Source organism: Ursus americanus, chromosome 15 (assembly GCF_024610735.1).
Source record: "Ursus americanus isolate L20-20 chromosome 15, mUrsAme1.1.p, whole genome shotgun sequence".
NCBI classification, from domain to species: Eukaryota; Metazoa; Chordata; class Mammalia; order Carnivora; family Ursidae; genus Ursus; species Ursus americanus.
Genome location: NC_142141.1, coordinates 37,582,164 through 37,603,911, shown reverse-complemented (window position 1 = coordinate 37,603,911; position 21,748 = coordinate 37,582,164). Strand labels below are relative to the sequence as shown.

General features: G+C 45.5%; 2 protein-coding genes across 6 annotated transcripts in view; one reads left to right on the top strand and one right to left on the bottom strand.

The window, feature by feature from the left end:
• LMBRD2 (LMBR1 domain containing 2) overlaps window positions 1-3,070 on the bottom strand; it is a 46,290-nt gene extending 43,220 nt beyond the window's left edge. For all 5 annotated transcript variants that reach the window (XM_045787242.2, XM_045787245.2, XM_045787243.2 and 2 more), the window contains exon 1: window positions 2,727-3,070. The gene's annotated coding sequence lies outside the window, so the exon portion shown is untranslated. The remainder of the gene's footprint in view (window positions 1-2,726) is intronic.
• Window positions 3,071-3,225: 155 nt separating this feature from the next.
• Window positions 3,226-21,748, top strand: part of SKP2 (S-phase kinase associated protein 2) — a 31,193-nt gene continuing 12,670 nt past the window's right edge. The window contains exons 1-7 of the mRNA XM_045787266.2: window positions 3,226-3,441; window positions 3,919-4,190; window positions 14,322-14,433; window positions 16,730-16,873; window positions 18,385-18,519; window positions 20,048-20,146; window positions 21,335-21,465. Of these exons, the coding sequence (XP_045643222.1) occupies window positions 3,398-3,441; window positions 3,919-4,190; window positions 14,322-14,433; window positions 16,730-16,873; window positions 18,385-18,519; window positions 20,048-20,146; window positions 21,335-21,465 (937 nt within the window). The 5' untranslated portion in view covers window positions 3,226-3,397. The remainder of the gene's footprint in view (window positions 3,442-3,918; window positions 4,191-14,321; window positions 14,434-16,729; window positions 16,874-18,384; window positions 18,520-20,047; window positions 20,147-21,334; window positions 21,466-21,748) is intronic.

Genomic DNA, 21,748 nt, shown 5'->3' with positions numbered 1-21,748 from the left:
TTTGTCCACATTCCCACAGCCAGTGAGTGGCAAAGCTGGGGTTCAATCCTACTCATCCTAACTACAACTGGGATACTACACAGTTTTTTTTCGAATCCAGACATACTTTCTTAATGCAATTTAAATTGTTTAAATAATTTCTTTTGTTCGGTTTTTTGAGTGAACAAATTAGAAACATTCTATTAATTATTCCTTTAGATATATCAAGATAGAATGCTAGAAAAGTCATGTTTAATATAGAATTAATACAGTGAAGTCTTTTCACCTTCCAAGTAAGATTGCTGTATTACTTAACGGTAATATTTGACTCTAATCTACATGGGGAAGGTAGAAAAGAAAACATAGAGCAAATTAGAATAAAGAAAGAACCCTTCTGTTCTTGCTCCAATCTGTCCATCACAGACAGCATTAAACTACAGAGATCTAAAGATCTATTTTAAAAATAATGGAGGGAAAGGATCCTTTTAAAATTTGATTGGCAGAAAGAAACTTCTTGCTATATAATCAATCGTTCTTGGTCTTTTGTTCCCCTAAGCTAAATAACATTAAAAAAACCTAAAGAAATCTTTAAGATTTATTTCATGCTCCGATGGAACTAAGAAAAAAAGCACATCACTCTTCTATTTAAATACAATCTCTTTTGTTGTATTTGATTTTCAAAAAGAACGCTAATATACTACTGAATATATACATAGCTTACAGTGAAATGTAGTTTCCAGTCCTTTTTGGCCCTTCCTGTGCCCTCATAATATTGACCATCTTGTCTATTTTACAATAAACATTTTCCCAATTTACAAAGTCACTTTGTATTCTATCTCAAGCTTCCAAAGAGTACTAACACTCTAGTGTCATTTGCAGAGATTTAAAAAAATTGTAATTTGTTCTAGATACTGATCTAGTAATTCTTGTTTTAGAAATTTAGTTACACCTCTCACTAAAATGGGACATGGGTGTGCTGAGCAAGATTAAATAAATAAAATTAACCAGGAAAAAAATAATCCATATCAGTAGCAATCACAATGTAATTCTTGGAAGAAACCAGACTGCAGTATCTATGTAGCTGATAATCTCATCTTTTCAATAGACACAATTCCTTATATCAAACAGACTCCCATGTACCAATTTAAGCTTTTATTTACTATATAAAGAGAACAGCCATGATTAGAATAATGCAGAAAAAAAAAAGATTCCTATTGCAGCAAGCTACAGTATTTTTGTTACCAGGGCAGTTAGTAAAATATCTATTCTGGAATTTGAAGACTGATTTTCAAAGTTGACAGGCTTTCTTTGAAGTCCTATAGAGGACCTCCTGTCCACGAATTCAGCTATTTCAAGTATTCTCAGAACTAAAAATGTTCCCTGGCTCCTAGGAAACCACCTGCTAAACCTACTACCAGAATATTTCTCATCTTTAAATTTAAAATAATCCCATTAGATATTCCTATCTATAAGATCTACGTTATATATCAAAACTTTGTTTATTCTCATGGTGGCGTTTTAAAGTATTTTTTCCTTGTTTCTTTCTCCTCCAGTAGTGTATACATTCCCTCTGTCTTACTGACTTTCTCGAAAGAGACTATAACTTTTTTTATATAAAATTATGTTTTCTAATGAGTCGCAATTTTAAAGGGAAGGATGTAGATTTCAAACGAAGGCAACTGTTTTCTCCTAGCCAAAGTAACATAAAGGTAACTTTATGTAAAAAATCAGAATATTGCCATTTAACAATATTTTCCATAACATCAGTTTAATGAATTGTGAACATTCAGCCTAGTATTTTCACCTAGTTTAAATCAACTTGGGAACATTTCCCTTCTTTACACCAATTTCACTTATTTTCAAGAGAAAAACTAAAGATTCGTGAACACCTTAATCAAGAAGTGGTCACTTTTCAAGCTCAGCACCAAGCCTGAAACAAGTACATACCCGGGCAAGAGAGGTTTAATTCCAGCATAAAGAGAATCATTTTTTAATGGTATGTCATACTACTTTTGAAGGTATGTCATACTGCATACTGAAGAAATACTCTAATATTTTTGTGATGACGCGGGTCTGCTTACTTCTGAACTTTATAAATCCTCTCCATTTTTATGAGGGTTGGAATTTACTCCCCTTCTCTATTCCACTGTTTTCCAGGGGTCACAGTTATGGTTCAGTGTGCACAATGGATTTCGCATGGTCATCCTACCTTAGAATATGGCACACTCCCTCCTCTAACCGCCTCCAAACTCTTGGCCCAGATAGGCTAAAGGCAGCTCGCTTTTAGACGGCGACGCAACCAGACGTGGCCGGCTGAACGCAAGCAACAGAAGGGCTTCGCTGACGGCCCCTAGCGTTGCGCTATAAAGCCCTTTGCAAATATATAGTCACCTTATTTGTTCCCGGGCTAGCATTTATGAAATTCGTCAAGGCTGCAAGGGGATGCGCAGCTTTCCCACCGCGCACAGGAACCAGTGTATTCTCCCGCTCCCCTAAAATTAAACCACCGCCTCTCGTTCGAACTGCGCTTTAGTTTACAAAACGCTTTCACAAGCGTTATCTGACTAGACCCTCACGCCAAGCCTGTTGTCGAGATAAGACTCGAAGCCGTCGTGCCTATTTTACTGCTGAAGAAGGGATCCTGTGCACAAGACCCAGTGCTAAGGGTCACTCTCTCCCCGATGGAGGAAGCAGCTTCCCGGCGGACGGGAGAGCAAGTGTGACGCCCGCGGCCCCCATCCTCTCACCTGGCCGGCGGACCCTGTTACCGCCTCCTATCAGTGGCCGGGAACTTAGGCCCGCGGTGGCGGCTGCTCGGGGTCTCCGAGGTCCTCTCGATCTCCTCCTGCGCTCGGCCTCAGACCCCAGCCCCCAAAGTGCTTCAGGCTCTCCCCATCTGTCTCACCGTCCGATCTTGCCAGACAGCGTCTGGAAGGACCGTGAAACTCCGCGTCCTCCCCAATCGCCCAGGATCTGGGACGTAGGGTCCGAGACGACGGCGGTGACGATCACTTAAAGGCCTGCAGGCTCTGGGGTAAGGAAAACCCGTCCCCAGTCAAGCGGCTGACATTTCCCCAGCCAGCCCGAGCACCGCCCACTTCCGCTTCCCCGCCCACCCCGTGGGTAGCCCAGCCCCGCAGCCGCGGGGGGTTGTGGGTATCTCGAAGGCGGGTAAAGTAGCAAGGAAGGAAGTGGCGGAGAGCGTCCTGAACTACGAGGCAGAGCAAAAACTACGGTTCCCGGCAGGCAGCGGGGTCGCAGACGGCAGCGGCGGCGGAGAGCGAGAAGAGCCCTGCGCGCGCGGCGAGGATGGAACGTTGCTAGAGTTCGCGGGTCTTGTTGCTGGGGGTCGGACCTGCACGCCGTGAGCAGCCGCGCGCCAAAGCGGGAATCCTGGAGGCGGGCAGTTCTACAATTAATGCACGCATTTAAAACTCCAGAACCTGTGGACGCCATGCACAGGTAACCCGACTGCAAAAGGGGCAAAGAGTGAATGAACCGTCTCAATTCTTCTAGGCCGCGCATACTGCTACTTGCTAATATTGTTACAAAGGCTGGAAAGTAAATAGTTGCTTAGCTCCTTCTTTGGGAAAGCGTGGATGGCTGGGTGGTTTAGTGCGGTGATCAGCGTGCGTTTTATTTGCCTTCCCTTATTGAACTTTCCTGCTGTTTTCCATCGCTCTGCCCTCCCGCTTGTCTGTTCCCTCCGCTTTAAGACATTCTTGAGGCCTTCTCCGTGGTCGTAAATCAAAAAGCCTTTTTGATTTTCGGTTATTTTCTCTTTCCTTCTTAGAAACTCGGCGCCGGCACTTAAAAGCGATTCTGTGAGACACTGAAAGTTCTCTGCATTGCATAACTTGCAGTTTCATTTAGGCCTATCTTTGAATTATTTACGGGCGTGTTTTTGAAAGAAACAGGGGCTGTTGTGCATTTTTGCAGGAAACACCTCCAGGAGATTCCCGACCAGAGTAGCAACGTTACCACCAGCTTCACGTGGGGATGGGATTCTAGCAAGACTTCTGAACTGTTGTCAGGCATGGGGGTCTCCGCCCTGGAGAAGGAGGAGGTGGACAGTGAGAATATCCCCCAGGAACTGCTCTCAAACCTGGCCCACCCTCAGAGCCCTCCCCGAAAACGGCTGAAAAGCAAGGGGAGTGACAAGGACTTTGTGATAGTACGCAGACCTAAGCTAAATCGAGACAACTTTCCAGGTAAGGCATGAGGATAAAACTGCCGGTCACATAAGAGGTGGATTGAAGTATTTTATTGGTAATCTTTGTTTAGCGATCTTTAGGATGGCACGCTTTTAAAATTGCCTACTTCTGAAGTCGTCTTTCAAAGAAATGGGACAGCTGGTCACTGAAATCTACAGGAATCTTGGTAGCTATATATTTTCAGGTGCACAATTGACTTTTAACCCATGTGAAATTTTAACCCAGGAGAAGACATTCCTGCCTCTTTTCTTTGAAGGGAATCTGCATGTTCAAAGGCCAGCTCAGTATCACTGATAAATGGGGATATAAGCAGTAATCTTGTAGGATTTTTTGTTTGTTTATATTCGGCTGCTCTATAGCCTTGATTGAGTTTGTTGCCATAATTGCTTTAATTATTTGTCAAAGGACTGCTAAAGTGAATGTTAAACTAAGTGTAGGGACTTATATCCCCAGGGACCTCCCAAGTGGGATTTTTCTGGTATTCTCTGTCTCCATTACTGCCGGCATTATCTGTTCAGTCATCCAACCAGAAACCTGAGGGTCAGTCCCTTCCCACCATCCTCCAGCATCCAACCAATCATTGAATCTTTCCCTCTTGTCTCCTAGATGTTTTTCAGACTCTTATTATCTTTTGCCAGAATATTGGAATGGACTCATAATTCCAGTCTTATCCTCCACAGATCCACCCCCAGAGCTAGAGCGGACTGACTGAAATGTAGAACTCACCATATCATTTCCCTCTTTGATAGCTCCCCATCCCCAGGCTTCTCAAACAGGTCAATGAGGGCCTCTCAGAGTGAATCAGAACCCCAAGAGTACAAAAAGCCATAGGGTAAACACAGTGCAATGACTTGGGGTTATCAGTTTTTATTGCCAGTAAGTCATTTAAAACAATCCCGCAAATATTTGCTGAGCACATGCTGTGGGGGGGGGCTTTGTTTTAGGTGTTGGGGATAAGGCAGTGAACAAAACCTAAACATTCCTGCCCTCATGAAATTTCTGTTAGAGAGAGAGGATGCAATAAACATAATAAACATGGTATGTAGTATGTTAGAAGGTGATAAATACTGTGGCCAAAATCAAATATAGAACAAGCCAGGAGGGATTGGAAGTCCTAGGGTGGGAAGATGGATTGCAACTTTAAATAGGGTATTGAGGGAAGACCTCATGTAGACACGAGCTTTTTAAGCAAAGGCATAAAGGAAGTGTGAGGAATGTGCCATGCAAATATCTTGGAGCAGAGGGCTCCAAGCAGAGGACAGTCAATGTAAAAACCCTGGGGCAGAAGCATGTCATTTTTGCTTAAGGAAGAAGGAAGCCACATGGGGAATGAGCAAAGGGGAGAGTAGTGGGAGATAGAGCTAGAGGTGGTATTGAACAGAGTTGTGATGTAATCTTTTAAAAGGACACACTGATGTGTTGGGATTAAACTGTAGGGGGGTCAATTGTAGAAGCTTAGGGATTTGTTAAGAGCTATGGGAGTGGCCATAAGTGCGCCCAGATTCTGGATGGATTCTGACGTTAGAGTTGACATAATTAGGAGGCTACTGAAACAGTCTGTAGAGGAGGTGATTAGAGCCTAAACAGGAATTGGGTGGGTGAAAGGGGAGAAGAAGAGACAGATTAAAGAAATAAAGATGAAGTCTTGCAGAGCCATGGTAAATAAGTATTTTCCTGAGTTCTCCCATCTGGCTTTCTTTGAAGAAGGGTTGGTTGGTTGCTTTGCTTTATTTAAAAAAAAAAAAAAAAAGTCTGTTGTTTTTGGGTGTCGACCCTTTCATTAGGAAAGAGAACCTACAGTTATGTTCTTGAAATCTATATTAGGGGAAGGGGTGAATTAATTAGGCAATAAGGGATTGTGGTGAAGTCAGATCTGACTTTACATCCTAATTCTGCTGTTTACCAGCCTTGGGAAGTTATTTGCACTCTCTGTGCCTTTGTTTCTTTGTGAAATGGAATAATAATACCCACTTCAGAGGTTGGTGTGAAGAGAAAGTGAAAGAGTGCACATAAAGCTCTTAGCGTGCTGTGCGCACGCAACGTGCAGTAAGTAACCCCAGTTAATTAGGCATTTGGGAAGCCACTTCACTTTTTCTTTTGTCCTTAATCCTGTTAGTCTGAACTTGTTAGTGTAGAATTTTTTTTCTGAAAATTTAATGTTAATGTTATTTTTAATGTCTCGAGTGCAGCGCTAGCAATTTGGTGGTTGACCAACCAAATGTGGTGAAAGACACTTTCTGCTAAGATGAACTGATGTTGATTAATTTGTCCAGTGCCGATTGCTTTTAAACGTTGACCATGATGCCTCTCTGTCCTTCCAGTCATACCCAGAGAGAGATGTATAAATAAAAAGGTCATTTTTTTAAGCAAGGCACTACGGAAGATGAAGGGATGGTTGCTGGCTTGTAGGAAATCGCAAGTCAAGTCGAGGAGAAAAGACCATACGCTCTGAGAGACACTCACAGCAAAAGGTGGCGGCTAAAACACTAGCATCCGATGAGCAGTTCAGGCAGTTAGTGCTCTAGGAGGCCAGAGGCAGGCACCGCTTCGCAGAGAGGGAAGCTAATAGTATACATCGTATGCATGTGAAATTACACACAATATTGGTTGATTGGCGTGGAGTGTGAGAGATAGACTCACTGATGCAGGGTGAGGGACAGCTGGTGTAGAAGATTCCCAGTGGGCCTTCAGGAGCCTGGGCCTCCAGTTTATCCGGATCATCATTCCAGGGAGTTTCGTCTGCAGTTGTCAAGACAGGTGGCTAACAGCTCTGCCAGGATTAGGGTAGAAGAGGCCACACCTGTTTTATGTGGCAATCTGATGACGGTGGCCCTGGGCTGTGAGTTTTTCCTGGTTCTTCGCTCAGCAGTCTCCCTGCAGGCCCCATGCCACACTCACACGTATCTGGCGACTAATTCCTCCTCATTGTTTTATTTGGAAAGATAAAACTGCGTGGCAAACCCGTATGAGGACAGGTCTGTGTGGCCCTCTGCGTGAGTGTATGGAAGGAGTTGGAAGTAAGTGGTCCAGTTATGAAGTTAATAGGCACAAAAAGGACAACTTTATTCGTGGTCATTAAATGCCTGTCTTGGTCCCTTTTCTCCCCTCCCCCCAAACAAGAGGGCCATGAAAACACTGTTGAACTAATTTGCTGATTAGCTTTAACGTGGCTGTTAAACTGCTTGACATTCCAGACCCTGCAGTGGTTCTCAGAGTGGCGACTCTGAAGTTTCGTGTCTGCTGATATCCCCAAAGGAACTTGTTCAAAGTGCAAAATTCCTGAGATTCTGATCCAAGAAGTCCTGTCTTGAGCCTGGAAATCTGCTTTTTGATGTCCCCAGGCAAAAATTTTTCCTCCGATTTTTTTTTTTTAACCAGTAATAAATATATTTTACGTTGCAATCCTGGGTGTGTGCCTGAAACAGAAATTTCACAAAACTATATTTCCCCTTACTAAGATATTTCCTATTCTGTTCCATTCCATTCTTTCCAAACAGTGCTGCTCAAACTAAATTGATTTCATGACTCACCAATGAATCTTAGCCCGCAGCTCCCAAAGCTTAACTCTGTAAGAGCCATATTTATGGGGCCCTTTGAGGCATCTTTCCTTTGGCCTGTAGCTCCCTTTCATTTATTAATTCAGCAAGGATTTATTGAGCATTCTAGAGATTAGGAATACAGCAGTGACCATAACAGATAAAAGACCTGGCTCTCAGATCTCATATGGGGCATGTGTATTATACCTTATTCTCTAAATCTCAATTTCCATGGTTTCTCCACTGCTGTTCCCACATTTCAGGGTTGAGCAAGTCTCTTACAGAAAGAGAGGGTTGGACTGAAGGGGTCGTTGAGGACCCTATTTTTGTTTTGCTGTGTTTTGCCCACTTAGCCAAAACAAAAACCAAAAGTGCCAAGTTCATATGGTCTAGCGTTTTTATGATTTATGGGCAGAGAAAGGAAAACTCATCCCAGCATGGCAGCACGTGTGTGGTTTCCCAGAAAGGAAGCATAGGTTGTTAATACTTCAAACATGCTAGCACAAGCAAACATAAAGTGAGCCCCTGCCCTTAAACATAAAAAAAAAAAAAGCAAAAACCCCAGTAAGTGTGAGCACCAGTGCCGGCGTATTTTTCAAGTATAATTTGTTTATCCATGTTTAAGGAGAGGAGCGGTTTTAAGAGTCAAAGTTTTGTTTATGATTAAGATTTGGCATTTTAACTTGAATCTGAATGTAGGTGATATTCCAAGAAATAAATAAGCCCGGTAAGATGAGTAACCTAACTCGAGGTCTCATGCATAGAAAACTCTTCCCTAAGCCGCTCTCCCCAGAGGATTTGAGGCATGGGCAGCAGGGAGGTTACAGACGTGGACAGCTGGGTTTGCACGTGAGGGAGAAGTAGAAATGAGCATGGCCAAGGATGATGACCAACAAGTTTGTGAATCTGGCCAGTGTTCATCCCATTCGTGGCTCTGAAGTATGTTTAACTGCCTTCATGTAGTTGAAGACCAGCTGCTGTGGGCTTGAATAATTGTTTCCTTTACTGCGTGGGGCTGGTGTGCAGCCTTGGGGGGTTTAGAAGAGGCAAGTGGAAGAAAGACCTGCTCTGGACTCCTCCATCCGCTCGTGCAAACAGACCAGACAGCAGAGTCGTCAGGAATCCAGGAAACAGATGGTTGATGTTTTGAGAATTCAATATGGCAAGTAAAATTAGATTAAGCATATCACAGGCCTGGATCCCAGCCACTGGAGCTGGAGGACAGACTTCTGCTCCATCTGCTTGGACAGCAGCCAGTCTCAGGCTTCAGCACTCCAGCCAGGGGCCCTGCAGTCAGTGTCCTCCGGTCAGACTGAGGGAGCCCTGGGCACTTGCCTGCCAGCTGAGGCTGTGTATTTTCTCGGCCGTTGTTCCTTCCCTTTGGAAGTCCACTTGATAGCTCTCAGCATCTGTTTTTACTCCCTCTTCCTGCCAGCCCCTCCTCGCCCTGATTGAGTTCTTTTTCCATAGCAAGTCAGGTATAATTTCTAACCTTCCCTACTCTTGTAGAACATCAAGAACTCAGGACAGGGGAGAGTGGAGAATGTTAGAGCATTCTGTGGTCGAAAGGGCATCATTTGGAGTGGGACATAGGGTTGAATCCCCACCCTGCCACCCTGCCCCTTGTTGTGTGACCTTGTCCCTTTTGTCACAGTTGCATCTTCTTCTGAAGTCCCTCCCCCCATCTCAAAGACAACTCATGTACTGACCCGGGGACATTACCTTTGTATGCTGGCATTTGCTCTCCACCCTCCTTGTCTGGACCCCAGCGGTGCTGTGTCATTCCTTCGCAGGTACAGCGCCCTCCGCTACCTGGCCAGCCTCCAGACATCCACCTCTTGGGTCTGCACCTGCACCGCAGGGCGTGGGCTTCTGGCGTGCTCAGAGCAGCCCCCGCTTTGCCTCCTGGCTCTGCCGCCTAATAGTTGGTATCACCTTGGCGAGGTTATTTAACTCTGCCGAGACCAGTTTCCTCGTGGGTAAAAGGACATACACTAAATACACGGGGTTGGCGCGTTTAGAGTCCGTGTGCATGAATAAATGCTTGAGGCGTTTTTAGGGCTTCAGTAAATGGCAGTTTTTAAATGTTTGGTTATGTATTTGTTGATTAGTTTTTCTCCAGGTGAGGCTGTTGGGCAGGGACTGGGGCTTACTCCCAGCTCCCAGCACTGGTGCATTTATTAGGCACCCAGGAATGCTTGTTGAAGTGAGCCGTAGGCTCATTTTACAGATGAGGAGACTAACTGGTCTTAAGAGGCAGCGGCAGCAGTCTTGCCTGACTCTAGAATAAAGCCGGCATTCTTCTTTTGGGCGTCAGTCATTCCTTTGTGAAATATCAGCTGAGCACTGTGATATTCATTGCCAGGCCCTCTCCTAGGTACTGGGTGTGTAGTAGTTACTTGGTTAGCAAAGGTTAACCAGTCACACAAATACAAAATTAGCACGTTGGCAAATATCATGAAGGGAAAGTAAAAGGTATAATGCATCTAGCAAAGATTTATTGGTTGCCTGTTGGGGGAGGGGGGTATAGTGCTGTGTGCTGGGTATGCCAGTCTGGGCCTGGGGGCTGCGGTGGTGTCCTGGGAATGCTCCTCTGAGAGGGTGACATTTAAGCTGAGCTCTGAAGGATGAATGGGTAGGAGTTGGACAGAGGATGCAAGGCCCTCCTCCTTCTAGCATTCTTGTGGTGGTGTCTTCGGTGCCTGGCTTCAGTGTCCTCTGCAAACCTCTGCCTTCCTTGCTGTGACTCAGTTTCCTTCTAGCCTTTTCATTGGCTCATATTGTTCCAGTTGTTTCTAATTTCTTATGTGTCCCAATAAAATAAGCACTATGTTCATTAATTTATGTCTCCCACCCCACCCTTCACAACAAGTCTCCCTAATTTCCTTTCCCACCGTCTTTAGTGGATGTGTGGCGCCCCGTCCATAGCCCCTTGGAGCTCAGCACTCCTTTATATGCCAAGGCTTTCTCCTACATGCAGATGTGCCTTCTTGACACCTCTCTGGGCAGGCCTATGGGGAGGTAACATGCCTTCCCCGCCCCCTGAATCCCCCACCCAGGGACTGACAGGCCTTGTTGGATTAATACCCCAGCTGACTTGAACTCCACTTGGCTGTGGCCATAACCTGCTCATTAACACACCCCGAACCGGCTTCCTTCCCTTCCATATCTCTTCACTTTCCAGTGCTCCCTGGGGTTACTTACCAAATCAACTACTTGAATTCAGGTCCTCCGGATCTGCTTCTGGGGATCCCAAACTTAGAATGCTGTTTGGGGCTCTTGGTAAATCACACCATGGAGCCCTTGTCCAAACCCTATTAAAACCTGGTGTGTTTCCAAGCAGCTGAAAATTCTAAGCAACATTGGAAAGAAAAGGTCCTCACAGAAGGCAAAGGCGTGGATTTAATGGAGCAGGAGAGAGAGTCAAGAAGGAGAAAGGAAGTTTGACTCTGCTGCTTGATCTCATCCCTTACACTATTTAGTCTTCACAAGGAATGATTTTGCAGAATAAATTCCTTTATTCCCATTCCTGCAGATGAGGAGACCAAGCCCGAGGGATTAAGTAACTTGCCCAAGCATCACAGACTTGGGCACTACAGGTGCATTCCCTTTCGAAGCCGTGCTGCTTCCCGAAGTTCTCACGCTCGGGGAGGCCAAGCACCTGGTGTCCCGATGGGCCGACGGGTCATAGTGCAGCCTCAACATTCTAGATGCAGAATAACTAAGTGTGTCATCTTTTGCCAAATCAACTGCTAGAATCGGATCTGCACGGGCAAGAGGCAGCAGAGGTCAGGGAGTTAAGAATTAATGGAAGGAAATTTTAAGAAAAGCCTGTCTATCAACTTTGTTGCAATTTGGGAGGCAGAGTAGGAGCCCTGTTTGAGAAACTCCGTCCTCTGTCCATGCTGAGCTTGGAGGAGCCTTGTGGGGGTGACGGAGGGCTGCCGCCGCACTGAAAAGCTGCAGGGTCCTCTCCAGCTGCCTGCCCAGGTCGTGGTCCAGGGTCAGCAGGCATGATCTACCTTCATCTGTTTACCCCTAGTTTCAGGGCTGCAGTGATACATTTTGTCCTCTCGAGCGGTGAGGGTGCGTAGGCATTCATTGAGCAACTACATAGCTCCTCATTTTTCAATAGAGGCCACTTCCTCCAGGAAGGCTTCCCTGATCACTGCTCTACCACCACACACTGCACAGCACAGCACCGTGAACCCTGTTGCAGCCCATTATGATGCTTGACTGAAATTTCCCGTTTGTGTCTCAGACTCTGAGCCGGCCATCCTTTATTCGTCTTTGTAGAACAGACACCTGCATATGCTACGTGTTCCGTAAATGTATGTGTGGACAAATGTATCAGACATTGTGCTAGTTCCTAGAAATACAAAGATTGTTTTTTTTAAAAAATCATTTTTTTCTTCTCAAGAACTCAGGGCCCGGCAGGGGCTAAACAGGTGAGTAAGTAAATAATAAAATTGTGGTTAAAAAAAAAGTGACTTGTTCTTGGTGATGTCATGGGAAGCCTTCCATAGGCATCGGGGCTTTAATAGCAACTTGATTTTAAATGAATAGCAGTCGGGGGCGGCACAGTGTGTACAGGGCTATTGAGATGTGGCACAGAACGACTCATTCTAAGAATTACAAGTAGGTCCAAATGGCTGGAACATACTTCTGCATAATGAACCTAGAAAAATGAGCGGGGCCCTGACATGAAAGCTTTGAATTTCAGGCTACATATTTAGGGGGCACCACTGAAAGTTTCTAATTGAGGGAAGAGCATGATTGTTTTAGAAAGATTGCCCAAGAGTACCACCCAGAGGCAGCAAATGCTACGGTTATCACCCTCCTCAAGGCTGTTCTCCGTCGAGTTTTCCACAGAGCCTGGCACGGTGCACCTGTGCAGCGAATACTGACACCTTTTAGATGGGGAGGGACGGTGGGTTCGTACTCAGGGTTTTCCAGAGATGCTGAACAAGTAGGAGACGTAGGGAGATTCATTATAAGGAATTGGCCCACACAGTTATGGAAGCTGAAAAGTCCCAAGGTTTGCCGTCCACAGGCCTGGGAACCAGGAGAGCAGATAGTTAAGTTCTAGTCCGGCTCAAAGGCAGGGAGAAAGCCCGTTCTCCCTTCCATCAGCGTTTTGTTCTCATCAGCCTTGGATTGGATGAGACCCACTCGCATTGGGGAAGGGAATCTGCATTTCTCAGTCGATGGACTCAAATGTTCATCTTACGTGGGTACCCCTCACGGACACACCCAGAATAGTGTTGAACTAAACCTCTGGGCACCCCTTGACCCAGTCAAGTTGACACATAAAGTGAAGCATCCCGGAGGGGAGAGGATAGCACTAGGCTTGGTGTACAGGAGTGATTGGGGCGGAGGGAGCCTGGGAACTCCAAGTACTCGGCCGCTTTGGTGCATGCTCATTTCCTTCTTGACCATCGTCCTGTTGTCCTGATCTTGTTGGTTATTCTGTATGTTCATACATAAGAATTCTATTTAGAAACTGCTTTTATAAGACAAAACTGATCTTAATGTATCTACCTTTTTTCCCCTCCAGTTTTTTATTTTTAACAGCAGCCCAAGCAGTCCTTTTAGAACTTTCTATGCTCAGAACCCTCTAGTGGTTCCTGCATGACCTGGCCCCTCTCACTTCTCTACCTCATCCTTTATCACCCCCTTCCTTGCTCTTCTTCCACACTGGCCTAGCTGTTCCTCAAAACAGACATGCTGTTCCCTGAATCTAGAACACACCCTGGGTACTCACAGGGCTGCTCCCTCACTTTGTTCAAGCCTTTGCTCGGTGAGCACTGTCTCCGTAAGGCCTTCCTTGACTGCTTTGTTGAGATTTTTGAACACTGGCCCCTGTACTTCCTATCCTCTCCTTTACCCTGCTTAATTTTTCTGCATAGCAATAATCCAATTTTTACATATCATGTAATTTACTTGTTTTTTTATGTGTGATTATTTCCTCCCACCAGAATGTAAGCTTCATTTCCTGCTCTCTCCCCAACACCGAAAATGCTTCCTGTTACCCTGGAAAATGCTTCCTGTTACCCTGTTACCGTAGTAAGTGGAGAGGTGCATGAAAGCGCCCTCTGGGTATTACACTTATAGGCAAATTGACTTCTGAGTGCTTTCTGTAAGTCTGAAAGGAGGAGGAAACTTCATTTGCCTTTTAGATAAGGTCACTACTCAATAAATCCACCACCAAATCCACTTCTGAGAGAAACAAGGCATTTCTTAGCGACCACAGTCATCATACCTTAGACGTTGTATGCTGTCTGAGGGGCTGGGGACTTGGTCTGTACCACGATTAACATGGTCCTTGCCTAAGGTTCGCCATCAGGAGCTGAAGGCAGAAACACTACTGGTTTTGTCTTTTCTGCTTTGCTGAGAAAGTGTAGTGCTTACTGCTGGGTACAGAGACCATGAGTGAAGAGAAAAACCATTGTGGAATGAGTAATTCGATTTGTGTTAAATTCCCCTTTTAAGTTCTATATTGTGTATCCTTAACGAGCATGAAAAGACTCAGTAGACTTGATTGGGTAAAAGAATGGTGATGAGAAAACACATTTTTTTCCCTCCCTTAAAGGTGTTTCATGGGACTCACTTCCAGATGAGCTGCTCTTAGGAATCTTTTCCTGTCTGTGCCTCCCTGAACTCCTGAAGGTCTCTAGTGTTTGTAAGAGGTGGTATCACCTAGCGTAAGTATTTTTCACCCCTCTTGGTATACGCGTGGGAGAAGGGGAGGGTTATTTATTCGTTTGGGCCTAGTGAAACCAAAAACTAAGGAAAATGTAGTAGCACAAACGCATTTTTATTAATAATTAGCGTCTCCCTTTCACAGTGGAAGGGAGGCGTCTCCTGGAGGTGTAAACTTACCCACCTCAGAAAACTTCTTTCTGTATTCATGCTGCCTCTGCACCAGGCGACGCACTAGGAGAGAAGGAGGCTATGGGGGGCTGCATGAAGGCCTGGCCACTCCCCACACTGGGGGGGCCGGGCGATGAGTGCAGTGGGAGAGCAGTATTAGACCTCATTGTGAACCCCGTCTCTGCCACTCAACACTCTGTGACCTGGGGACGTACTTGACACTTGTGAGCCTCAGTCCCCCCCATATATACAATGGAGAGCAGAGTACGTTCCAGACAGGGCGGTGGTGAGGATGAAACCTGAAGATTGGCTCGTGGAAGCGTGCGGCACGTGGCCGCCAGTAGGCACTGATGTCTTTGTCGGTTTGGGGGCACACCTGCGGGTTTGCACCGTGAGCTGCACGTGGAAAGTCTCGGTGCGCTGGAAGCAGTAACAGGCCAGAAGGGGTGGGGGGGGGGAGGCTTTGTTTCTGAGTTGGAACTTTTTTCCACTTGTCATCTTCAGCCAAACACTAGCCATCCTTTGCGCTTGGAGGCCATTTGTGTCTCGTCTCCCTGCACGTATCCAGGGCTCTCACTGAGATGGCAAGAGCCCCTTCCCCTCCATTCAGGGCTGCGTGGGCAGTAAGACACCGCAGGCAGTTCCAGGAGTGGGCTCCAGGCTTAGAAGACCCCAGGGGGTCAGGGGGCGCACCCGGAATGCTGCAGCGAGTGGTGGTGGAGTTGCACTGATCCCTCTCCAAGTGACCCCCTAGTGGTTTTCTTTTTCAGCCAGCTATCCTTCATGCAGAGTCTATTAATCCCCACCTCAGTTGTCCTACAAGTAGGAGCCGGCATCTATGAAGCACTGCCTTCTTGGTAACAGAGGTCACGTAACACCCTGACAATTGCTTTACACAGAATTATTTTAGAGCCCAACCAGTGGTCTGCTTATTTTAAGCCGTATTAAAAAATACAATTCTAGTAGGCATTTAAAATGTTCCCTTCTGTGCTTGATCTTGTGTTTTCTTCTTTTTGTTCAGTTGAATTAATCTGTGGCTGTTAAAGCTCCCTCATTGTACTGTTCAGTACATTTTGGTACTTCATTTTTGCTTTAGAAACACTATCCAAAATCTAAGTAATATTTTTCCTTTCACATTAGTTCATACATATACATACATTTCTGTGCACGCATATACGGTTTTTTTTAAGCGTAAAGGGTATTGTAAAACACCTTAACTCCTTTGTACGGTTCCTTATTCCTAGTAGATATTTGATAGTCATATCTCTTTAATAAAGTGCAGTTGAGCCTTAAACAGCATTTTAGGGGGCTAGGGGGCCTGACCCCCTCCCCCCCGCCCAGTCAAAAATCCGCATAGGACTTTTAACTCCCCCAGAAACTTCACTAGTAGATTACTGTTGACTGGAAGCCTTACCCATAGCATGAACAGTCAATTAACACATACTTGTAAGTTACATGTATTATATATTCTTATTTTTACAATAAAGGAAACTAGAGGGAAGAAAATGGTATTAAGAAAATCATAAGGAAGAAAAAATACACTTACAGTACTGGAAGAAATCTGCATATAAGTGAAGCTGCTCAGTTCAAGCCCGTCTGCAAAGATCAGCTGAAGCGCTAACTTGCCTGCTTTTGTATTTCCATGTTACTTAGGGTCATTGTGGGAACTCGTGGGTGCTTTACAAAAACAGCAAGTGGGATCACTGAGGCCCTTCTGAACCTACCTGCCTATTCAGTAATCAGTTAAATGATTGGAGCAATCATTTTTAAAATTACCAGATTGTATTGAACACTAAAATTTTATTCTGTGGTTTCGGATCATTACATTGGTAATAATAGCATTGAACCATCTGAAGGAAATACATACAAACGTGTGTGTGTGTGTGTGTGTGTGTGTGTGTGTGTGTAGCTGAAGGTGGAAGCTTATCCGTGATATGAGCAAGAAATATTCAATTGTGTCTTAAAAAATACCATAGCTAGTTGTATCGTCAGCTCAAAACCAGAGCTTCCTTTAGAATCTGCTTCAAGGCGATTTAGGGGCCAAAGCTTCCTTGTTGAGTAGCAGTGGTGGGGCCCTCCAGTATCCAGTGCCCCCAACTTACTAAGGAACCCCCCCCCCTTTTCCAGGTTTGACGAGTCTCTGTGGCAGACGTTAGACCTCACAGGTAGAAACCTGCACCCAGATGTGATTGGTCGGTTGCTGTCTCGAGGGGTGGTTGCCTTCCGCTGCCCACGATCATTTATGGATCAACCATTGGTTGAACATTTCAGGTAAAGAAAGAAAAATCCCCAGAAGAGGCTGTAAGTCTTAAGGTGGAAACAGATCAAAACCCTTTTTTATTTTCTTTTCTGTGGCCAGCCTTACGGCCTGTGACAAGTCTGTGCAGTTGAGTGCAAGTTGCATATTTTGCTGTGTGGCCTTTGTGTTGAAACATGGCGCAGCTTTCAGTGACGCCATTCCCCTTGAAGTTGGGGTTACTATTAGGCTCTGCCAGGGGTCAAGGATGCACATTTTGCTTCTCAAGTGGGGTCCCCGGAGGCTGGGCATCGTGCGTCCCAGGAGGCAGGAGCCACGCACTCACCGGCAGACGCAGGGCAGCCTAGCTCTTCCCACACTGCCCGTTTCTGATAAAAACAAGGTGTGAGGAGTCTTCTCAGATGTTATAATTCTGGGTATCCAGTCCTATGATGGACAAATTTCCAACCTGAGCAAGAATGCCCTCTTTTTGTTCGTTTTGTGGAAGATTTTGAGAAACTACTTCTCTGTTACTGATAGTTTTGCCATATGGTTTAGAGCCATCTGAAACTTGAGTGGAATAACTAGATACTGAACAGAAAGATAAGCTAAAGATAGCAGAGTTAAGGACAAAACCTACATCCCGACTCTGGTACTTTCCCCTTCCCTCCATGGTCACATGGCAGCACCCGTCTTCCCCTGGTGATTATCCTTCTCCCATGGCTGTTCCTTCCGGGTCCCCTGCACGTGTGCGCTTTCCCCTCCTACTTCGGTCTCTGTCCCTGGTCGCCATCTCTTGATTCTCATACTGTCCTTGGATATGCTGTCTTACACACCCACAGTCGTGCTGGAACTTTCAGATCCTTTTCTCTAGTTCAGCCCTTTCTTTCAAACAGACTTCTAGGCCCAGTTACCTAGAAGCTTCCACACCTGCGTTTCCTCCAGGTATCTCCATATTAGCCGTTGATACCACTGTCTTATCTGTTTTAGTAATTTACTCACCTTTGCCAGGAAGATTCATAGGCGTAATCGCCTTGTCACCCACATTCAGCTCATTCTCATGATGCCCACTAATTAATTTCCTAAGTGGGACTCTGTCGGCAGCACCATCTTGACTTGGCAGAAATCCTCCTGAATTTTATTTATTTTTAAAGATTTTATTTATTTATTTGAGAGAGAGAGCAAGTGCACATGAGAAAGCATGGGGGGAGGGGCGGAGGGAGAGGGGGAAGCAGACTCGCTGCTGAGCAGGGAGCCCAATGAGGACCTCGATCCCAGGACTCTGGGATCATGACCTGAGGCAAAGGCTAACTCTTAATCGACTGAGCCACCCACGCGCCCCCTGAAATCCCCCTGAGCTTTAAAATGAATGAGGGAAGGGAGTTATCTAGTAGCGATTTAAGACTGAAACTCTAACTACTGCTTGTGTATTTAGGGTCATGTTTGTGATTGGCTGCTCATCTGGGGAGGAGATGGGGTTGGATTTGATGTGGAGATACTTGGGTGAGCCGCCTTCACGGAGCCTCTCTTTTCCCTCTGTGTTTAGCCCTTTCCGTGTGCAGCACATGGATCTGTCCAACTCCGTAATCGAGGTGTCTACCCTCCATGGCATTCTGTCGCAGTGCTCCAAGTTGCAGAATCTCAGCCTGGAAGGCCTACAGCTGTCAGATCCCATTGTCAAGTGAGTGGCTGTCAGGAGCATGTGACAAAGGCAGTTGTTTTTATGTGCGTTACCTTTGTTTCCTGAATATAATCGGGGTGCCCTTCTGTCCATAGCCAGATGGACTCAGAAAATATCCGTGGGGTGCCCCAGCTTCTGCAGTACTTTGCAGGACTCATCCAGGCAGCCCGAGTTTGCATGCTAGCTCTGTGCCAGGCCTCATGCCAGGTTCTAGACACACAAGGATGATGCACACAGGCACGGTCCCTGCCTCATTCGTGGGAGAGGCACATAATTACAGTGCGGTGTGTGGGTTACATGCATCGGTGAATATGTAGCATCACACAGAGAGACCTAATTATATTGAGGGAGGGCAGCCTTCGTAGAGGAAGTGACTCTTACGCAGGGTATTGAAGGTACTCAGGTTGCAGATGTGCACGTGATGAGGTGAAGGAGCCGACCAGGTAGAGCTGCCTGTGTGCTCTGAACTCCGCAGCAGGTGGGAACTGCTAGCGCGCCGGGTGCAGTGGGGGGGGGGGGGGTGCCAGCACGGGAGGAGCAGCTCGTCGTGGCCCCTGCCATGCTGTAGGAAGCCCGGACTCCGTGGTGGGCTCCGAAGAGGGAAGCGTGCTCTGAGAATGGAAGGAACATGTCCGAGTTGAAATTTAGAAAGATAATTTGCTGGACACCTTGGAGTGTTAACCAGATGTGGAAAAAACTAGACTAGCTAAGATGCTGTTGTGTTCATTCAGGTGAGAAATGATGAAACCTGATGTGAAAAAACACCATCATCATATAATAAGTACCAGTGTTTATTGAGCACTTACTGTGTGCCAGATACGAAGTTCTTCAAGGGTAATCTCATTAATTCTCACAGCAACCCATGCCCATGACATAAGTTCTGATTGTTCCCTTTTTACAGATATGGAAACCGAGGCACAGAGAGGCTGAATAACTTGTCCAAGGTCACACAGTTCGTAGGAGGCAGAACCAAATTTGAACTTGGCAATGGAGTATGATTCCAGAACTCTCGCTCTTAATCATGGAGTTCCACTAACACAGGCATTTGGGAATGTAGAGAGGGCAAATTTGAGAGATGTTTAATTGCAAGAACCTGTAGACTCAACAAGCAGAAGTGTGCCTACAAGCTCATTCTAATTATGGGTGAAATAGAAATAATGTCTATTCAAGCACTGGTTTTTGTTTTGTTTTGGTTTTGTTTTTTTAATTTAGAAACTACATCGCTTGGTGTTTCTTGTGTGCTTACTTTGTGCCAGGCATTGTGCTGAGCCTTTATCATATTATATAATTTAATCTTAGCAGCCGTACCAAGAAGGTACTGATTCTGCCATTTCACAGATGAGTCAACTGAGGCAAAGCATCCTGGTTAGTGTCCTACAGAGAGGGAGACATGAACTGAAACTCACTTCTGGCTCAAAGGCCTGCGTGCTTAACTACTGACTTCTCTAGCCTGCTTTCCTCAGAATGCTTATTAATTGAGTAACAGTGTCTCATTGGTTATTCCTCTGACATTTTTCTCTTTTTCCAGTAATCTTGCGCAAAACTCAAATTTAGTGCGACTGAATCTTTCTGGGTGCTCTGGATTCTCCGAATCTGCCCTGAAGACCTTGCTGAGCGGCTGTTCCAGGTAGGAAAGGTTTGAGACTTGATTATAGAACTGTTTTTGCAAATATACAATTATCCCCCACACGAGCGAGGAATTGGATCTATCCCTTGAGCTGTTCCTGGCTCTGAGCTCTTGATGCTACGTACCGGCATCCTTCACGCTCTAACCTTTCTGTTCAAACGAGGAGCCAAATTGGTTAGGTTTGAAGAGGATACTTGTGTAGTAGTCCCCCCCCTTTTTTTTTACTATTAAAATAAGGAAAATTTAGTAATGTGTTTAGCAATAGTATGGTTGAAATTAATCTGTTCATACCTGACTATACAGTCAGGCTTTTTCCCTGTAGTGTCTGTACCTAACTAATGCAGATATAATAAATTTGGGTGACTCCATTAAAAACATCCTTATCTCATGTAATAATGTCAGCATATAAATAAGGCTACAGATACAGATGTTACTAAGTAAGAGGAGGACGTGGCTCACAGAATACTGTGTGTGTGTGTGTGTGTGTGTGTGTGTGTGTGTCCTTTTTAATATCCCTTGATCTTTCTGCTATGGCATTGTACCTGTGTCTCTTTAATGATTGCTGAAAGTAGATTGCCTTTGGATAAGAAGTGTTATCCGTGAGGTAAAAATAAATGACCCTACATTTATTCAGCAATGTCAGGAATGGGGTATGTGGCTTAATCATTGGATATTGTCTTTGAATTTATTTGCTCAGTCATTAGAAGTCAGATAAGATGAAGAGACCTTTTGCAACATTTATGTCTCTTTATTGGGTATAGTCCATCAAATTTTTAAAGCCTCTCGAGTGATTGTTCAGTCTCTGTGGTTGTTTGCTGACAGCCTGGGTGGTTGAGAGAAAAAAGAGGCTAGAACTGCGCCATCTAGTTCTTCAATGAGGGTTGAGTCACCAGGAGGAGGAGAGAGTGTTCCCTCCATTTCCAGAAGGGGGCATCACTCACTAATACTTGGGCTCAGATCGCCTGGCAACTTTCTGGGGGCAAACCAGGGCAGGGGAGTGTGTCAGGAGGGGAGAGGGCAGTTTCAGGTGAGCAGAGGGAGCTGCTTCGAGAAGCAGAGTTTCTACACATGAAATGGTTAAGGAATCTGTGGCTTTGTGTTTTCTTTGGCAGCTTTGAGTCCGTGCTACCGAGAGCCCGTTCCTGTGTCCTGGTTTCATGCTTTCCTTCTTTCTCCTCTGGTGTGCAGATTGGATGAGCTGAACCTGTCCTGGTGCTATGACTTCACCGAGAAGCACGTGCAGGTGGCTGTCGCGCATGTGTCCGAGACAATCACCCAGCTGAACCTCAGCGGCTATCGAAAGAACCTGCAGAGATCAGGTAGGCCCCTCCCTTCTCGGCAACCACAGCAGTAGTGAGTGTGATTTCCTGAAGAGCTCCCAAGTGCTGTCCTGCATCGTTGGTCGCCTTTAATGCGGCGCCCCTGTTCTCAGTCCCATTTTTCAGATGAGGTGACAGCTGATGAGAAAGGATAGGTAAAGACAAACAGCGGGTGGGTAGCATCGAGACTGGAATCCAGCATCTCGAAGTGGAAACCTTTATACTTGAAACCAGTTTGTTTTTAAGCAGAACTTGTTTAATCCGCTACATTAGTAGGAGAGAC